Source organism: Typopeltis vanoorti, chromosome 11 (genome assembly GCF_054136105.1).
Source record: "Typopeltis vanoorti isolate ZY-2024b chromosome 11, IOZ_Tvanoo_1.0, whole genome shotgun sequence".
NCBI lineage: Eukaryota > Metazoa > Arthropoda > Arachnida > Uropygi > Thelyphonidae > Typopeltis > Typopeltis vanoorti.
Genome location: NC_143559.1, coordinates 64,457,748 through 64,479,982, shown reverse-complemented (window position 1 = coordinate 64,479,982; position 22,235 = coordinate 64,457,748). Strand labels below are relative to the sequence as shown.

At 36.0% G+C, this 22,235-nt stretch overlaps 1 protein-coding gene across 2 annotated transcripts in view; it reads right to left on the bottom strand.

Moving 5' to 3' along the window:
• The window catches only part of LOC150101675 (protein MEMO1-like), a 193,340-nt gene that overhangs the window by 21,475 nt on the left and 149,630 nt on the right, over positions 1 to 22,235 (bottom strand). For both annotated transcript variants that reach the window (XM_090401000.1, XM_090401001.1), the window contains exon 8: positions 10,814 to 10,918. In XM_090401000.1, coding sequence (XP_090257126.1) covers positions 10,814 to 10,918 — 105 coding nt within the window. The remainder of the gene's footprint in view (positions 1 to 10,813; positions 10,919 to 22,235) is intronic.

Here is a 22,235-nt window from a genome sequence, read left to right as displayed (position 1 = left end):
TAATTCAGTAGAAGATTGGAAAACAGTAGTGAAATCTCAATTACATTGCTCTATCATAGAATCCCATGCACCTCTTGAGGACATGCAAGGAAATAACTTGTGGAATTTAAGCACTGATTCATATTGCTGACCAAAAAGAAGGGTTAATACGTTAAACTGTAAAAATATAACTAGATTCAAGAAACAAAGAGCTTCAAATAATTCCATGTTTCACTCTTAACTTAGAATTATAGGAATTTGCACTGTTAATCAAAGAGTGCAATTTTAGGTAAAGAGCTCTATACCTATTTAAAAACATTTCACTTGGATTAGAAAAATTTGATAAGATATGAAATGGAAATATAAGTACAAGCCAACAATGCAATTGCAAAATTTCTTATGAAAACAGTGATTTCACATAAAAATTTTGTGTGATGCTTGAATTATTAGCAATAAGTAGCAAAGAAAATGCTACTCGCACTGAACATTGAAAATAGTACTATGGCGAGTGATATTCAGAGACTGTTAGTCCAGGAAATGGGAAGGGTTCAACATTGCATATAAAGCATATTAGAGGACTTATCAAATGAAATAAGTGTTTATTGATATGACTAAATAATACAGTTACTGGAAGAATTCCATCATGGTTTGATTGGTCTAACTGTAATTAGGGTCAAAGCAACAAGTCCACAACAACAATATATCAGAATTGTTAACTCCACAAGTTTCTCTGCTCTCCCCACCCTTTTTTTTTTTTTCTTTTTGCAAGATGAAAAATGCACATTTCTAGGAGGAAATAACCTTGCCACCTCCATCCGTATTATGGAAAGAAACTATTCTTTACAAAAACTACCATCATCATTTGAATTCAAACAGACCTTTCAGTGGTTATTTATATTTCTGGATTCTGCTTACCTGGTTAAGTGCCAGATAATCTTCAATTCCTAGTTTCCTTAGAAGAATAATCAACAATTTTCTCAATGAAACAATGCCAAGAATAAAAAGGCTAAAAACTATCAGCTAAATTTCCTTCTTTTTACTGCATACCTAGAATGCTCAATATAGTTTTCTTTATTTCATAGTTACAATATGCATTTATTATGTAGAATTATGGAGACCAAATACAGTACTACAGCACTTACTTTAATTAGAATAAAAAAATACTCTCGGTTTTGATCTTTATATCAATTTCATCATCAGAAATACACACACACAATCCAGGTCAGGCTAGGATCAGTAGTTGATAACATTACAAGGGAAAAAAAATAGTAATTAAATACATAAATATATTATATATATCACTGAAACTATATTAGCAGCTGCTGGTCAGGGTTTAGTTTCCTACAGTCATGTTATTTTCTGTTTATGGTCTGAGGACCACTGGTTCAATAGCAATTCTTATTCTTCTTAGTTTCTATATCCAATAGAAAGATTTCTGGAAAATTATTAGTTCTTTTTCTAGAAGTTATATGAGTTGTAGATGAGGCATCCAAATCCCTTGGGACTTTTAAGCCATCATTCTTGTTGAGACTGGGTTAATGGGTTAACATCTTGCAGGCTTGTTTGAATTAGCCTTTATACCAGGTTTTGGTATGATGTAAGGATTCAGTGCCTTTCCAATTAATTCTGTGGCATGTTTGAAGCACATTATCAGAAAGACCTGATTTCCCATAATGAAGAAATCTGATATATCATTTGTGTTCTTCATATACACAACACTTCATAAACAAAATTAAGAATGCCATGCTTGTCAATGAAGATTTATTAATCCATTTTGACAAAATGGATTAATAAATAAACTAAATAATAAACTAACTGACTTTTTACAAATGTCCCAAACACTGACACAGTTCTCCTACAGAACTTTTGACTGAATATCATAGGCCTTTTAGCCCACATACTTTGTAACGGTTTTTGTGTGGCAAAATAACGTCTAGCTACAAAAAAGGAGGTATAGCTACAGGCTCTCCATTTTTCTCTCAGTAGTTTTATAACATTTTGACCAACAAGCTCTAGATTCAGTGACTCTAAAACCCAAACTTTGGCCAAGAGATGCCACTTGAACAAATGATACCGACACATTCAATTCACCTTTGAAATTGGAAAAAAAAAAAAAAAAAAAACTAACACTTCCTTTTATTATTATTAAGGCCTCCATGGAGTCAAAAGACTCATCGCAGGAGGTCCTTCCTAGGAAACACAAGTCTATTAAGACTCATCGTGGGAGGTCCTGCCTAAGAAACATGAAGTCTATCATACCACTCCTTAAACTCATTCGTTCTTGCTCTCACCACTCTATCAGGCAATGCATTCCACGGTTCAACCACCCTCCATGCAAAGAAACCACTCCTCGCCCTCTTGCTCACAGTTTCCTTTCGTAACCTCCAGGGATGGGCCCTTGTCATCACTCCTTCCCGCTGTTCAACCAAGCGAAAGAACTCCCCAGTGTCAACTCTGCAACCACCTCTCGACAATTTAAAAGTTTCAATCATATCACCTCTCCCATCCACCAAATTCTGCAGTCCACATTCCCTCAGCCAATCCTCATAACTAACATTGTACAGTTCTGCAACTGTCTTTCTTATCTACATTTGTACCCTTTCCACAGTTAATTTATCCCCTTCAAATCCTGGGGACCAAATCTAAGAACAATAGTCTAAGTGTGGTCTGATCAGGGTCATATACAATGGAATGATAACTCATCTCTGCAGGTCAGCATTCTTCTCATTATTGCAGCAATCCTGTGTTACCTTCAACTTTGCAGTATGTCCCCTGAATTTCAGGTTTCTATCAATCATCAACCCCAGATCTCTTGTCTCCCCTACTTCCTCCAGTATAGCTCTTCCGATAGAGTATGCAGCGTCCCATCAAAGTGTGCCAAACCTCAAGACCTTACATTTTGCTGCATTAAACCGACACACCCCATTCATTTGCCCATCTGTCTGGCTTATTCAAATCCTCCCGCAGGACTACTACTACATCTGCACTATTACTTATAACCCTTCCCAGCTTCACATGATCTGCAAACAACTGAATATCCCTCCACCCCTGCAATCCACTGACGTCATTGATATAAAGGTTAAACAATATAGGTCCCAGTACTGAGTCCTGTGGGACTCCACTTGTAACCCTCTGCCACCTTGAAACTGCCCCACCATACACAACTCTCTGATACCTATTGGACAGACAATCCTGAATCCAGTTAGACCAACCTGACGTCCAAACCCATGTGCTTCAATTAAATATCAGCTTATCATGTGGAATCCTGTCAAATGCCTTTGCTAAATCCAAGAAAATGACAGCATATGCCTTTCCCTCATCTACTGCTCTTGTAACTTTATTATAAAAGGCTAGCATATTAATAAAACAAGAGCGTCCCTTCACAAATCCATGTTGACTCTCACAGATCACATTACCATCATCTTCCCAGTGTTGTATATGGTCCCTAACTAATTTCTCCACGATCTTAACTACTGATGACACACAAACTGGCCTATAATTAGACACTTCCAGTCTGCTACCGCCCTTATGCAATGGCACTATCTTACCTTCCTTACATTCACTGGGCACCTTTCCCATAGCCAGACTTTCATTGAAAAGCCAGGTCAAAGGAACTGTCGGTTCCTTAGCACATTCTCTCAAAACTCATGGTGAAAATACCATTCAGTCCCACAGCTTTACTGACATCCAGAGTACTCACTATTTGAAACATGCTCTCCTCCTGCACCTCTAAACCTGCCTTATCCCTCTAGTATTAAAATTTACTCCTCAAGGATGAAATAAATACACCAATAAAGTGTTCATTGAAGAATTCCACTATGTCCTCTGCATCATTCACTCTATTCCCATTTTTATCCCACAATATCATTCTTCCACAATCATTTCTCCTACTACTAGCCACATAGCTAAAAAATTCCCTAGGATTTTCTTTGGATCTTAGGGATAATCTCTTCTCATATTCCAGTTTCTCCTTCCTTACCATACTAGTCACTCTCCTGGCCTGTGTCTTATATTCTTCATGCATCTGCTCTTCACCTGTCTCCTTATATCTCTTCCCATAGCCTCCTTTTCACATGCAGTTCCTGTTTAATATTGTTTGTCATCCACTTTACACCAAATTGTGTCCTCTTCTTCACTTGTGGAATACAGCTTACTATTGCTGCTAACAAATATTCCTTCACAATTTCGCAAGCACTAATGATATCCCGGCCTTCCAATCCCTCCATGAAACTTCCCCAAGTTGACGTCAAAGACTATTATAATATTGTGTCCTCTTCTTCACTTGTGGAATATAGCTTACTATTGCTGCTAACAAATATTCCTTCACAATTTCGCAAGCACTAATGATATCCTGGCCTTCCAATCCCTCCATGAAACTTCCCCAAGTTGACGTCAAAGACAATTATAATCACCTGCCTTATAATTCCACATACATTCCCTTCTCTTTGATACTCCTGCATGTCTATTCATTTTCCAAGTCAAACCATCTGGTCACTCTCTCCAACTGGTGGGAGAGATGTCATCTCAGTTATTATCAAGTCTTCTGATGCTATGACTAAATCAAAACTCTTGAACCTCTTGTTCCCTCTATTACATGTTGCCTAAGACATTTGTCCTTCAAGAATTCTAGAAATTCCATTCCCTTATTGCTACATGCATCTTCCTCTCCCCAATTTATACTGCTGTAGTTAAAATCTCCCATAACAATCATTCTTCTTGCACTTGCAAAGCTCAACCGTCTAAACATCTCTTGGTCCCCACCCTCTGTGCTCCCTGGTTTGTAGCAACACCCCACTAAATATCCCATCTCGCATATCTCTACCTCACACCATATGCTTTCAAAATCATTAGTGTCACTGCCTTCCAAAGCCTCCACTCTTAGAGGACATAAGTCGTCACTTATCATAAGCAGTACTCCACCACAATGCTTTCCCTTCCTATCCTGCCAAAAAATGCCGTACCCTGCTACTTCTATTCCTGTTATTATTACTGGATACAACTGTCACATCTTCCTTCGGGCAGTGTATCCTACACTGTTTACTGTAACCCCCCCCCCCCCACACACACACACGCACACAATACAAACTCATGCCACCACCCAACACAAAAAATAGGTTTCATTAGCACCCTCAAAAAACAGAGTTAACAATCTGCTCTTAAGAGCAAGTTCTGAAAAATGTTTATAAGAAATGGCTACAGCAGGAAAACAATCCACAGAATCCTTCACAAATATACAACCAAAAGTAAATATTACAATAAAGACAGACATTCCTTATGTTTGGGGAATATCAGAAAAATTACACAGAATACTACAAAAATGCAAGGTGAATAGTACATTTAAACCATCCACACTTAAAAAATGTACTTAGTCCTCTAAGGATCCCTTCTTTCTCTTGCATGTAACTTACCCTACATAGGTGAAACAGAAAACAAATGACACATCAAATTCCTTCATTACTCATAATGGAAAATCAGACCTTTCTAATAATGCATTTCAAACATGCCACAGAATTTACTAGAAAGGTAACCAGTCCTAATAATCATACCAAAATTTTGTATGAATCAAATTCAAAGAAGCCTGCAAAATACTAATCCATCTGCCTAATCTTAACAAAAATGATGACTTAAAATGCCCACGGATTTAGATGGCTCTCAATAATTGTAATTCACATAACACAAAATAAAACAAAAAAACAAAATCTTTCGAGCATCAGTAACCCATATATTGGATACAGAAACAAAGAATAAAAATTGATACTGATCCATGGTCCTCAAAACCAAAACAGAACTTGAAAATAACAGGACTATAGTAAACGAAACCCAAACCAGTAGCCGCTAATGCAGTTTCACTGATATATAATATATACTTATTTAATTACTATTTTTCCCTCCATGCCAGACGTCAAGGCTAGAGTCAATGGTTGACCAAAGCAGCTATGCTGTAGTTCACTGTAATGTAACCTGATAAGTTTGTGTCCCTGTGTATGTATTCTAGATGTGGACCTTGATATAAAGGTCAAAACAAGTGTTATTTTCTTCTAGTTAAAGTAAACACATTCAAACATTAGAAATATATACGCATTAGCACAAGAATAATGTTTAATTTGTCAAATATTTCAGTCTGAATATTACAGACCATCTTCAGTGGCTACATAGGAATAGTTTTAAAAAAACAAAGTGGAATACGAACAAATGATCATTCATACATAGAAAGGACCGCGTGATGTCACATCGCTAAGTATTAGAAGAGTAAACATTTAAAAAAAAAACATAAAGATATTAATTCAGAAATTCATATAATGATCTTAAATAACATTACACTGATTAAAAAATAAATAAAAATAAAATAAAATAAATTAATGTGTTATCCTGATTAAACCGTCCCAAATTTTTGATACAGATATTGATTGATTCTCCTAACTATCGCATAGCAAAATATCTATCTAAATTATTGAAGTCACACATTGGCAACTCATGTTCTTTTTTGAAAAACTCTTCTGATTTCTTAAATAAATTAAAAAACTTCTCTCTACAACTACAGATCTTATGTTGCCTTTGATATAGAATCTTTATATACGAATCTACCTCTCAAAGAGACTTTGGAATTACTAGCTGACATCTTCAAACAAGATATTATAAAACTATTTGATTTCGTAATGCACTCTGGATATTTCTAATGTCAAAACAAATTTTACAACCAAGTGGAAGGAACAGCCATGGGAAGTTCACACTTTTATTTGCAAACTTTTATTTAGAAATCTAGAAGAAGTCCTGTTCTCATCTATATTCCCTCAACCATCCTTTTGGGTTAGATATATAGATGACATCTTTGCTATATGGCCTCACGACAGAGACTCCTTACCTTCCTTTTTAAGCAGTATCAATTCCTTACATCCTCGTATAAAGTTTACCATGGAAATTGAAAAAGACAACAAGTTATCCTTTTTAGACGTCCTTCTCATCCGTTCACCTTCTGGTATTCTTACAACAACAGTTTACAGAAAACCAACTTTCACAGGTCATTATATTCTCAAAGAATCTGCTCATCACCCTTGTCAAAAAACAGTCACAAAATGTTTAATCCGACGAGCCAAAACTAACTGTTCAACTTCTCATTTATTACAGAAGGAACTTTCAACTATCAAACATCACATGAAACTAAATGGCTTCTCCGAAAAGAGTACACAACATCTTTTCGATTCTTACAAACCAACACATAACAACCAAGATTCAATACGTCGAGTTCCAATTCCTTACATCTCCAGGATTTCAGAACCAATTGCGAGAATTCTAAAGAAATATGATCTAACAGCCACTTATACACATATTAACAAATTATCCATCCAGTTTCCTTCATCTAAAGATAAACGCTCAACCTTGTCTCTACCTGGTGTGTATCAAGTTCCTTGTAATTGTAATCTTTCCTACTTTGGACAAACTGGACGTTCTATAGAAAAAAGAATTCAAGAGCATCAGTCATCAATTGAACACAAGAAACCTGAGAAATCTGGATTAGCTCAGCAAGGATTAGAAACAAACCAAAACATCTTTTGGTCCAAGATTCTCCTCCTACACAGATGTCGCTACAAATTTGAAAGTTTATTTAAAGAAAGTGTAGAGGCCTTACTTCAACGTCCTAACTTGAATCGTTATGACTGTATATCTATATCAAAAATTTGGGAAAGTTTAATCAGGATAACACATTAATTAATTTTTTTTTTTTTTTTTTTTTAATCAGTGTAATGTTATTTAAGATCATTATATGAATTTCTGAATTAATATCTTTAATTATTATTATTATTTTTTTTAAATGTTTACTCTTCTAATACTTAGCGATATGACATCACGCAGCGCGTTCTATGTATGAATGATCAATTGTTCATATTCCACTTTGTTTTTTTAAAATTATTCCTATGTAGCCACTGAAGATGGTTTGTAATATTCAGACCAAAATATTTGGAAAATTAAACATTATTCTTGTGCTAATGTGTATATATTTTTAATCATTATGTTACAAGTTTCATTAAAAAATCACATTCAGACATGGTAGTTGTCTCCATAATTGCAGACATAATTTTTGGAATCGTACAAAGCCAGAATTCCATTTATATAAAAAATCATCAAAAGGATGATTCCTTTCTGGATATACATATCCAATGGAAAGTGGATCACTTTGTACTTCTGTTTACTGAAAACCAATGTTTATAAGAGGCTATATTCATAATACATCAGTTTCCCAACCATGTCCAAATTATAGCATCATAAAATCCTTAGTCTATACAGAGCACACAAGATTTTTTCCTCCAAAGATCACTTAAACAAGCATTGAAACTATCAAACAAATGCCTTTACTAATTGGATAAAATTCAATTATTTAGTTATTGGATAATAACAATAAATATATAATACTCTCCCAAGAGAAGAACTCCACAAGACTCCTATACCTTATATCAAGGTTATCTCTGAATGTGTGGCAAAGATTATGAAATATACAAGCTCATTACTACCACCAACCCCATCAACCAATTTCACAATCTGTTACCTTCTCCAAAGGTTACCTCTACCAAACCAACCTGCCCTTTTCATATGCACCCTCTATCACGCCCCAAACTCCATCAACCACTCTGATCTCTTCAACTATCTCTCTCTCTCTCTAAAGCTGAACTTTCGGCAGTTGAAATATCCCAATAGTGAGATCATCCTTCTTGGAGACTTCAATGTCCACAACTTACACTGGCTACTCTTCTCCCATTTGACCGATCAAGCATGCAGGGATGCTGAGGTATTTTCCCATCAGCAGTGATGACAAACACCTCATCATCAATCTTCCAACCAGAATACCTGACAACTCCTGTCAATTTGCCAACACATTTGAGCTTTTCCTAACAACCACAGTATACTCTTCCAGGTATACTGTGGTTGTCGGTTCTCCTCTTGGTAACTCAGACCACAACCTCATACAAGCTTCTTTTGCCACAGAACAATCGTCACCCACCAATTCACAGTCTCAGGTCCATTGGCACTACAAGGATGACAACTAGGACGACCTCGGGGACTTCTATTCATAATTTCCATGGTCCAACTACTGCTTCAGTTCTTCTGATTGAAATACCTGCTCAGATTGAATAACAGAAATCATCCTGACAGGAATTAAGGCTTCCATCTTTCATTCCATCCAAATTCTCAGCTACCATCAAAGCCTTGTTTCTAAAAAAGGTATGCCAATACTGTAAAAGAAAAAACCTGTGCTTACCATGAATGGCTCAAGACTCAAAGACCACAACTCCAGCTGTCCACTCTGTCTACACTGCAGCTTGCGACAGTTGTAAAAGAATCATCACCAAGTCCAAGTCAAACTTTTAAAGGGCCAAATACCACAAGCTCACCTCTTGACCAAATGTCAGTCACTCCTTCTGGCCCCTTCCCAAGGCTGACACAATGTTTGCCCACCCAGATTCCCACTACTCTCTGATATCCAGATGGTACCGTAGTTACTTCACCTAAAGACAAGGTTAACTTACTGGCATCAATTTCTTCTTCCAATTCCTACACTGATGACCGAGACAAAGTTTGGTCATCAACCACTCTACCAAGAATGACTCCCTTCATGTTGCCCATAGTCTTATGACAAAAAGAAATCTGAAGAATCTTAAATAACCGGGACACAAACACCTATCTTATATCGCCTCTTTAATCTATCCTACAACATGGAAACAGGTTCACATCCAACCTATTCCAAAGAAAGGTGATAAAAGTCAACCAATGAACTATGGTCCAAATGCTCTCACTTCTGTTCTCTCTAAAGCTATGAAGAAGGTCATCAACAACCAACTCTTCAACTGCTTAGTCATACCAACTAATCAGTGACCAGCAGTATGTGCTTTGCCATTTGCAATCTACAGTTGATCTTTCTGCCTTCATCACCTACCTCTGGACTCAAGCCATGGAGAAATTTGAAGAAACTCACATGGTTGCCCTCGACATTTAAAAGGCATTCAATCGGGTATGGCACAAGGGTCTGCTTAATAAACTTCCCTATAGTCTGCCTTCCTCACTCTGCAACTGGATTGCCAACTTTCTCACTACATGCCATGGTAGATGGTTTAATCTCGTCAGATTTCCCCACCAATGCAGGAGTACCCCAGGGTTTTGTTCTTTCCCCCCCACTCTCTTCTACTTGTATATAAATGACCTGCTCTCTCAGACTTCCAATCCTATTCATAGCTTTGCTGACAACAGTACACTCCATTCCTTCTTTTCATTTGACAAACCTGTTAGTGCTCTTAGTATGGATTTTGTATGGGAAAACATCTATTATTACATAGATCTACATATAAATATAAATGTTTATTCAAAGAAATTGCTAAAGTCCTACTTCATCAACCAAACCTTAATTGTAATAACTGTATTACCAACCTTAAAGTTTGAGGAAATTGTTATCCTCAACTATAATAAATAGGCTATATTTTAATTTCAATTTCTAATTTTTAATTATTTTCAACCCAATAGTTTATAACTTAATGAACGTGCAACTTCAGGAATATCATGTTCAAATTCCATTCTGTTGTTTTTTTCTTACACTGATGATGTCTAACGATACACAAAATTAAATATTTGTATAATAAATAATTTTCTACTTTAGTCTGATCACCAAATTTCCTATTTGAATTCTGGTACATCACTACTTGAAATTGCTTGCCATTCAAAAAGTTTCCAACGTTAACTGTTGACTATCAGAGATTCTCCTTCCTTTCCCTAATCATTATTGCACAATAACACGGAGTTATTACTGAACTTGTTTTTAAGGAAATCATTCAGAAAAGTATCTACTTACATTTAGCAGAACACCAATTGGATGCCTTCCACATATTGTATTACTGTATTTTTTTAAGTATGAAGAGAAACCAGTTGGAGATATTTCTTCAATGACATTCATTGCCTAATAAAAACAATTTTTTTTTTAACTTTTAACAGTTATTGGGTTTTTTTTTTTTTTTTGGTTTTTTTTTACCATATTTCTTAAACTGTAAATTTTTCATACATCTGCATTTAGTTTCTCAAAAGATAAATACAACTGACACTCATTATAGTACATACCATTATAACTAACTCTCTCAGTTCAACCAAAGTACTGTATATACCAGGCTGAAAGAAATTCACACTTTTAGCACACTATTTCTGTACTCCCCTACAAATTTCCTAGAGTGAGAAAGTGTACGCAGCTAGGTCACGATTAATGCAAGTTCGAATAACGATATTCAATTTAGTGAGAATTGTACAATGATACCAGGTAATGTTTAATGCAAACCAAAATTCAGGTAATGTGAGGCTAGAGCATACACAGTTAAAATAACCGTTAAGATTTTAAATGCTGCTACTTCAGTCTGCACTTGTTAATCCTCTCATTGTGTGTGTGTGTGTTTAACCCTACCAGGAGGTAATTTATTCCTACATGCTCTATTGCATATATTACATGTAGCTTCCAAGTACTGATTAACATTTATATTTCTAATTTTGTATTAATATTCATATTTACATTTATATTTTTACATCTATATGTACATATTCCGACTTTTACATCCATATTTATATTTATATATACATATATTTACACTTTATAATTCATACAATATCAGTAATTTATGTTACTTTACAACGACTGGTAGTTGATCTTATTGGCAAATTTAATTAGTTCTGAGTAATACTTTTCAATAAGTCTCTGTTTTGACACTGGCCGCTTGTCTCCAGAAGTAATGATGTATTGCATTAGGGGCATACGTATGGAGTTCAGTAGCTGGCAGTCGTAAAGTATGTGGTCAACAATCTGTTGAAGCTGTGAACTACAAATACATGATGGTGATTCCAGGATATGGAATCTATGTAAGTAGTGTCTTAGTTTTCTATGTCCGATTAGTAGTGTGGTTAAACCTGAAGAAATGCCATGTTTTTTCAGCTAGAGTCTGCTTCTGATGCTAGGAAAGAATTCTTTTCTTGATGATCCGTTTTTTGATGTTTTCCATTCTTTTCCCCACAAGTCTAGGTTTCATTCTTCTGCAAATGTTTTTATAACAGATTTCGAGTACTTTTGTTAACTTGTTTCTAGCCGCTTCTTTAGCCAACTGATCCGCTCTCTCATTTCCTGCAACCCCAGTATGTGCGTTCACCCAGAAGAATGATTTCCCATCCCGATAGAGTGAGATTCCAAACCAGCTTTCTTGTCTGTTCTATTAACACTGTATGGTTGTTCTGGTTTTTTTATGCAGTCTATAGTGCTTCTACTGTCACTGTAAATTGTTGCTGTCTTTTGATGCGAGGTGTTGACTTCTAATTCCTGGAGATATATAAGTGAATGAACTATAGCAAGTTGTTCTGCTTAGTTGTTGGAACAGAGAGGATGCAGTCTAGAGCAGCATTCTTGTATAATGGACTGCCTGTTATATGCAATGAAAGAACAGCCGACATTCCCTCCAGTTTTGGTTCCGTCAGTGTATATATGGAATTCGTCACTTTCAGAGCTTTCCTTCTACTTAATATTTGTTTTCTTTGCTGGGTGAGGCCACTTACTGTAGTGAAGTGGACGTTCGTAGCAATTTCGATGTTAGAATTTCCATTATATCTTCCGAAAGTGACTTTGTATATTAGAGATAATTCTTGTATTTTCAGCAGATTGGTGTAAAAGCTGAAATAACGCAAGCTGCCTCGAAAGATATTGTTGCGCACGCGTGCGTGTGTGTTGCTGCCTGTCATAATAATGTTAGTTTATGTAATTTATTTTAATAGTTTAAGAAATACACTTAACAAAATGGACAAAAGGAAGATTTCTTAAGATAAAAATACTATGAGCATAAAAAAAAAAAAGAAGAGGCTCATTATTACATTAGAGCAAAAATCTGATGTGAATGAATGATATAACAAAATGGACAAGAGCTATTACAAGATCAAAAGAATGGCAGTGCATCAGACACTCTGGCCTACCATGATTGCTAACCCCCAAATTGGAGAAGCTACTTAAGAAGAAGAAGAATGAATGACAAACATGGTCACAGCAACTCTAAAATGAAACAAGATGTCAGAATGCCTGAATCTACAGTACAGAATATTTTAAAACACGCAGGGGAAATAAAAGACAAACGTAAAGTTGCATCAGCTTTTTGTGGTTTGCAAATATCTACAAGGAATAGAAGTGTTGCAATATAAAAACACAGCATCTTACTGTATGGATTGAAGATTGCAATCAAAAATGCACTTGCCTTAGCAGAACACCATTCAGACAAAAGCTTTAAATTTATGTAAGAGAGCAAAAGAAAAAAAAAAAAAAACTTAGAAGAAATGTTTAATACAGGTGCTGGTTGGTGTGATCAATTTAAAAATCGAGTTCAGCTCATTAATGTTAAAATTACTGGTGAGGCAGTCAGTGCAAATGAGAACGCAGATCTAAATATCCTAATGTTTTAAAAAAGTGGATGAAACCAGTTTATTCTAGACAAAAGGATACCTTCTAGAACTTACATTTCTAAGGAAAAAAAACAACAACCTAGATTTAAAGTGTCTAAAGAATGCCTAACACTTCATCAGGAGGCAATGCTCAAGGCAATTTTAAATTAAAATCTAGATTACAAGGCTTTGATTAAATTAATCAAAGCCTTGTAATCTAGAAGCCTATAACCGTAGATCACTTCCACTTATCTGGTGGTCAAATCTTAAAGCATGGGTGACCCAAGCAGTATTCATTGACTGGCTTTCAAGCTATTTGTGCCCAGCTGTTGAAAAATATTGCAAGAAAAGCAACATTGCATTTAAAGTACTACTGATTTTAGATAATACTCCAGGTCATCCAACTACACTTGGTTCATTGTGTGAATATGTTAATGTCATTTTTTTTGCCAAAAAACACATCTTTATTTCATCCCATAGACAAAGGGACCATCATACCATTTAAGGTCTACTATATAAGAAACACATTTGAACAGGCAACTATTAAAACTTCAGGAGACAACACAATTTCCTTAACAGAGTTCTGGAAAAATTACAGTGTCGGATATGCAATAGAAAATATTCACCACACACACTTGGCAACAAATAACTGCAAACAACATGCATGGAGTATGGAAGAGAATTTTGACTCATGCTAATAATGATTTTGAAGAAAAAAAAAAAAAAAAAATCAACTGTTATAGAAGAAATGACAAATATTGGAAGAGAACTTGGATTTCACGAACTACAAGGGTGGTCTGAAAAGTTCTTGGCCTAACAATGCAAAACCGAATTTATACTTTCAAAATTATTTTTATTTTTCAACATAATCTCTCTTAAGACTAATACATTTATTCCAACGATGCTCCAGCTGCCATTATCTCGTCCTGATGAGATAATGGCAGCTGGAGCAGCCTTTAGCATCCCAAAACACTGATGCAATGACCTTTCCTGCTGATGAAACCGACTTTGTCTTCTTTGGCACTGAACAACTGGCTTCTGTCCACTGTTTTGACTGCTGTTTTGGATTCTGGTGTGCAATGGTGAATCCAAGTCTCATCTATAAAAATTGAAGCACAAAATCAGTTTTATTCTTGTTAAAATACTCCAAGCACTGCTCAGAGATTTCCATGCGAGTGTATTTTTAATCTGCTCTGAGTAAGCATGGCACCCCATCCTGCGCAAAGTTTTTTCATTTGCAATTCTTCATGCAAAATATATCCTACACATACTTTTGAAATGCTTATAGTCTCAGCAATTTTATGCACTTTGACTTACTAGTCATCCAATACTATATCATACACTTGATCAATGATTTCTGGTTCATGTGGATCATCTTCAAGGCTGGAACAGCCATGTTTAAACTCAGCAGTCCATTTCTTAATTGTCGAAAACAAAGGAGAAAAGTGCCCATAAACTATTACGAACTTTGAATGAATTTCTTTTGGCATTAAAACTTCTTTTACAAAGAATTTCATAAGCATGCAATACTCATTTTCTCCATTTCAAGGTATACAGACAACACTTTTGCTTCAGACAGTTGTATAAAACAAACTACTTCATAGAATGACTTGCAATTTCACATGGATGCTTATGACAGATGTACCAACGTAGGAAAAAAATCTTGCTGATAGTGTTGCCATCTATGGTCAAGGCTGAGAACTTTTCAGACCATCCTCGTATAATGCTATGCATTATGGGAAGGGTCACTAGTGATACTAAGATTGAAGTAATACAAAAGTCATATTTTCATGTACGAGTAGACAAAAGTGTCACACCTTATTATTAAAATACTCTGGATTAGAGAAAGTTGTTGATGTCTTTTTCACTTGGTTATACTATAAAATTAAAGATACCATGAAATTATATACTTGGTTTAATCGTTTATCCAGGTGTATGCAAACAAGCAAACAAGCAAACCAAGTGAAAAAGACATCAACAACTTTCTCTAATCCAGAGTGTTAATAATAAGGTGTGACACCTTTTGGCTACTCGTATATGAAAATATGACTTCTGCATTACTTCAACCTTAGTATCACCTCTGGGTCTGACCTCAAAATCCCATTGGTGAGACCTCAATAAAGGTCGAAACGTCTGTGTAGTGACCCTTTCCAAAAGGCATAGCATTGTACATGTCTACAAGGAGATGTGCTTGGCATTATGGGATACTAAGGCAAGTGATGTGAAGTCATTAGCTTCTTTATACGAGTTGCCCCAGTTCTGAAAATAGTTCAGGTGCAAATTTGTTTGCTTACACTTGAATAAAGGATTAAACCAACTATATAATTTCTTGGTATCTTTAATTTTATTAGCAAGAGATAGTTGAAGAGGTCAGAGTGTTAACAGTGTTTGGAAAGCAATAGAAAAGGATAGATTGGTTTGGTAGAGAAATTTTGAGCCAAAGTAGATTGAGGTTTCAAGCATGGTATGTTAGTTCTGCTGAATGCACAAGCACCACCCTTGCGGCAGAAGGAACTTTGTAATGTGTAGTTTGGGCAGTTGATGTGGACTGTGGTTGCTGATGTTGCCAATTGGGATTCTGATAAGAATGGTAATTCTGGTTCAGATATGACCGTAGGTGGTGCCCACAGTTTATATTGCTGTTTAGGATACAGATGCTGGCAAAGTGGATGTGTAAACTACTTTTTTTTTTTTTTTGGTAAGAAAAAATCTTGGTGGTTATTTTAGTTTCATTTTTGCTGTGTTTTTGATGGGCTTTTTTTGGTTGCATCTTTGTTGCTTTTTTTTTTATGATTTTTTAAAACTATTTTTTTGTGGGAGAATTTTTGGATTGTAATCCATCATACACTGCTTGGAAATAAATCAGATACCCCCATGGGCAAGGTGCATCATGCCATGTAACGAATCAATGTTTGTAGCCTATATAAATTGGAGGAATAAATGCTCCCAAGTCAGTACAATTGTATCTGGGCTGAGCTGTTCAGCAAATTGTTAACTAATTGGGCCACCCCAAGTCAACAATCAGTGATATCATACCGAGATGGAAGCACAAGGAGTCAATTGCAGGTGCTACCCACAGCGGATGACTCACCACACTCACCAAATGTGACAGGGTGCTATGAAAGATATGTAAAAACCGCCATTTGTCAGCTGACACGTTCAATGTAGAGTTCCAGTTATCAATCAATTGGAACATGAATTTGCACAAAAACATTCAGAAGCTCACAACATGGTTTCCATAGTAGGAGCTCAATATGCAAGATCTGCATTACTTGAACCAGCATGCAGTGTCGTCATCAGTGGTGCAAAGGTGTATAGTGGGATATAGAAGCTTGGAAAGCTGTGTTATGGAGTGATGAATTATGCTACATCCTCTACCAAGCAGATGAATGAATGGGTGTGGGTTTGGCAGATGCTCGGTGAACATCTCTTAGCTGAGTGCGTAACTCCAAGTGTGAAATTCATGGTATGGTCCTGCTTTTACTGGTTTGTCATCAGACTTCTGTTGTGCCACAAATACTGAACTTCAAGAGGAATCTAAAATTTATGAACAATACACTTTGTGATGTTCCTATGGAACTGACCATTGTCTTCAGCAAGACAATGCACTGTGTCACAAGCAGTGATGAGCTATGGAAATTTTGACAAAGGGCTCGCATTGTCGAGCAAAAAAAAAGCCGTATTTCACACCAAAACAGTTATCAATACAGCTTGTATACAAATTCTAATCCAAAAGTATGAGAGGACAATCAACCTCTAAAGGCTATCATTTTTAAACAAATATTTCATGATCTAAACATGAAATATTTGCACACAATCAACTTATTATCTTACATTTATCTTCTTCTTCTTCTCTTCCGTCTAAGACAGGTTGAGTCTTCTCTTGAGCAGGATCTTCCAGTCTTCTCTATTCCTTGCTGTTCGAAAGAGTTCCTTATATGTTTTGCATCCCGAGATGTTCTTTATTAATTTCAGCCAGGTAATTCTTGGTCTTCCAGGCCTTCTTTTTTCAGTTGGAAAAGTATTGATTAGGATGTTAGGAAGTCTGTCTGCATCCATGCGTACAGTGTGTCCAAACCATCTCAGTTGTTGTTTTCTAATTTTTTCTATTATTGTCTTTTTATACAGTAGTTCTTGTCTGACTGTGATGTTTGTTTTCTTTTCTATCCAACTTGTTCTATTTATTTTTCTCAAGCATTTCATTTCAAATGCCAGCAGTTTTTTCTCCTCTCTTTTTTTAACTGTCCTTGCTTCTGCTCCATAGATGACTGTTGGTATAATTATTGCTTCATATAATTTGATTTTGGCTTGTTTAGATATCTTGCCTGTTTTCCAGATTTTCTGTAATTTTCCCATGGTGGTCCATCCTATCGCTATTCTGTGTTTGATTGTTTTGAGTTCATCTATTGTTTCTGTTAGTTTTGATCCAAGGTATATGAAATTGTCTACTTGTTCTATTTGTTCTCCGTTTAGGGTGGCTGAGATGGTAGTTCTGTTCCTCCCTATTTTCATCACTTTTGTCTTTTGTCCTATTTATCTAAGACATTTATCTTACATAAGAAAAACATTTTTTAACTATCAAAATATAATAAGAATGAAATCTTTTATAAAACATTTGATTGGCTACTGGTTTTACCATACAATTGGCTACCAGAAGGGAGAAGGGTAAAGATAGCGCATGCACTTATTTTATTTTCAAACTTGGACGCATTCGTTATAGAGGAGTTGAAAGAATAATTCCAAATAATCTACACACTGCCGAATAGACTAATTTTTGTTAGGTTACCATATGAGTTTGTTGCTTAATATGTTTCAAAAAAAAAAAATTTTTTTTGAAAAACTAAAAAAGTAAACAAGAAGAATAAAAAGCCCGCAAATTTGAGAAAAATTTAACAAAGAGCTCACGCGAGCCCCTTATAGCTCACCACTGGTCACAAGGATGCTGTTGTAACATGGTTTGTGAACATGAATGTCACAACACTTGACTGGCCACCACAAAGCCATTTCAACCTTTTTGAACATCTCTGGGATGAACTGGAGCATTGGGTGAAATTAAGGGACAATCCATACGACAGTCCAGGATCTCATTATGAGGGAGTGCTGAAAAGTTGTGATAATCACCATGAAGGAATCGAGGTAGAACCATGTAACTTACACGTTATTCTACATATTCCCCCACGAAGTGTTATACACTTGTTACAACAAAGCTGCATCATTTGCAATCCTCTGGGAAAAAAAAGTCTTTCTCTTGTTGCATAACCTAGTCATCTTTGTTCAAGGTGTTTATCAGAACTTTTCTGTCTCCCCCTCCCCCAATACATGCCTACAGGAAGAATGGTCCAAAACGCATTGATCACTATTGTATGCTTGTAGGAAGCATGCCCAATAAGATTGTTGCAGTCATCATAGTGAAAGGAAATAGTGAAAGGTGTATTTCTTATTAATGTGGGTGCCATGGCTGTTTGTTCCTCACACTATGGTATCTGTTGACTTCTTTTCAAGCAGTGTATGTAGAGAGGAAGAGATAAAGAAATGGGACATGCAATGAGAGATGAGACTCACAAACATCCACACACAAAGAGAGAATCCAGTCTCTGTCCACATGTGGCCTTGTCAGTTTCCCCTGCAGCCAGTACTTAGTTTCCTTCTGATCACAATCAGGCAAAATAAGTGGCAGCAGAATTTTCAACAGTGTTTGCGAAAACTCCAGATGCATTACTAACAGGTTTGGCCCCGTGCTTCCATTATGTTCTATCCCCATACTTCCTAATCTGAGATTGCCTGAAGTAAGCAATATTCCTGCTCAGTGTGAGAGAGTGTAGAAGAAGATGTGTATTCTGAACTAAGAAATGATGCATAGTCTTACTGGAAGTTAAGGAAATTTACATTTTCAGTAAAGACCTTATAAAGCACTCAGTGTAAAGAATAATTATTCTCTAAAAAAATTCTGCTGTGAGAAATAAAGAAGTCTGCCAGACTAATGAGTTATGTTACATTCATTAATATGTGAAATAAATCAGTAATAGTGCGAGTTAATGTGCACAAATAATTAATCTTCCATAATTATCAAAAAAGGAAATCTCAGTGACAGCAATTTTAGTAATCAAGCATTGGATTCAAAAATATATAGAGCATAAACTTTTAGATTAAATATATTATTAAATATATTTAATCTGAATACCAGTCTTATTAAATATATATATATATTTTTTTATTTGGTCCTGAGTGAATCAATTCCTAGATTTTATATATATATATATGTTATATTAAATTTATATATATTAAATTATATATTAAAATAATTATAAATTAAATTATATATATATTAAAAATTGCTTGGTATTCTTAATATATATATATATATATATAAAACATGTTGCTCCTGTCCACAAAAGATTATGTGCAAACCTATAGTACATTTTGTACTGTGGGTGGGCTAAGGGGTTTTTTATATATATATATATATATATATATATATATTTTTTTTTTTTTTTTATCAATTTTATATAATTTTTGTATTTTTCATTAGTTTTTACATAGTCTGGAAATCCTGCTCTAGGAGGCCAAACATTGAGCTTTTTCAAGCCACTTCAGCCTCAAATAAGCGGGAAAGTGGTCTCATACTGGGTAATGAGATTCATCTCCAACTTAAAGACAATCACAAATATCCATGCCCACTGCAGGATTTGAACCCACAACTTGTTGGTTAGAGAGTGGGTGTGCTAACCACTTGAACAACCAGACTGGCAAGATGAAGATGAATTAACATTAATCGAACATCAAATAATTCTATCAGATCAAACACATACACAGAATAATACTTGATATATAATGTTCATCTGGCACATGGCACATCCAAATATGTCCACCTGAATTGTAGTGTCATGACTCACTGTGTGATACCATAACTAATAGCATGTAGTCTAATCAGAGCAAGGCATGCATCACACAACATGAGTAGGTTTGGATGAATGCAGCAGTGCTTCTACAGAAAAAGCTGTGGAGTTCTGTTGTTTGGAATTTTGTTTGTGTGTGTGTTCTCTAGTTTGCTTATTTTGTTAGCTGTGGATGCCTTGTATTCCTTTTACCCTTTTGCCTTCATGCAAGCCTGAAATGAGTGAGGCCACATATCAATGGTGGAACCACACAACATCCGACAGAAATGTTGCCACTGCTCACTCCAAATTAACCTTCAGGCTGGTGATGCTAAGATGTCTTTTCTTGCAGGCTACTCTCTCAAGCTCCAACCACAATTTAAAATCCAATGGATTTAGATTGAGACTTTCATATGGCCAATCAGATGGTGATATGTGGTTAAGCACATTCGCTTCCAACCGCTGTTGTGTGGTCTTTGCCTTGAGTCCTGTTGGAAGGTCCACTGCCTACTATGAAACAATGTATTGTTCAGGAGCCATACCACAGGTTTCAGCATAGTGCCTTGATACACTTTGATGAAGGTTTTGATCCTTTCTCACAGAAATGCAACTTGGATACCCCTGATACATCATCTCCCCCAAAAAACCATCATTGACGTGGGGGTTATGACCTCTCCGAATCCTGGGTGCTATGACGTACTGTGTGACCATCCAAGGCATATACTTGATCGTTTTGCAGTTAAACAACTCTTCAATGATGAAAATCTTCTCATTTGTAAAGTGGATATTTCTGTGCCTGTTGTCTGCACACTGCTCATCAGTTAGTACATGTGGCATCATTCTCTGCAAAACATACTTCTCTCATGACATCACTTTTGGTGTTCTCACAGGATTATGGCAGAGGCATGCCTTCACAGCTGTTGCGTCCTAACAAAGTATGGTTGACCTGTTCCTTGGCAGTCAGATAAGTCTTCTGTATGGTTATAATAGTTAATAGTTGGATACACAAACATTCTACTGATGCCAAGTGTTTTAGCATGTTGAAAATAACAGGTGGCTGCATTCCAACCTTATGAAGTGCTATTACAGCTACATGGTTCTCATAATTTCCCCACTGCATGTTAATCCATACTGTTTGATAACACTGCATGTTAGCCCGAACAGCTCTTTCCTCTCTGCTGATAAACACGTGAATATTGGCTGCGCACAGGGCTACTAATAGAACCAGGCTTGTCCAATTCTGTGGGCAGTGCATAGGTGTATGGAAGTTGTAACAGTATTTATGGCAAGAGTGTGTAAATGCAAAACTATGCACTTTGGTGTAATGAGATATCCAATGATGTATTATATTGGTGGCATTATGCTGGAAGAAAATGAGCAGTCTAGGGATCTTGGAGTTTTAGCAAACAGAAGTTAAAGTCCAAGGGACATATCAAAAATACTGCAAATACAACCCAGAGGATAATTTCAATGCTGAAATTAATATTAGCATGTAAGGATAAAGAAGTCATTTGGCCTCTTTACAATGTCTTGATATGACTTCACCTTCTAAGTGGGGGTTGTATCAAGACAGTGAGACCCACAAACTTCTGAAAGAGATTATACTGGATACCAGTAGATGGAAATTTTAATATTATTGAGGGTGAGGAGAGGACAAGAGGGCATCCACAGAAGGTTGGGAATGCAGTCAAGAAAAGAGTGAGAGCTAGATTTCTCTTTCATAGACCAGTGCATTATTGGAATGGATTGCTTTTTGGAGGTGGTGAGTGCATGAGTATTGATCTCGGGAAATGTTATGATAGTTGATGCAAATGATATGTGGCCTCCCTCGATGAGTCCCCAGTAATAATAATACTTTCTGCAAAGGAGGCATATAATTCATTTTCAGCCATTATCCTATCTCTTTGCAATACTATGCATGGTATACCTGTTTCCTGGGTTTCCATT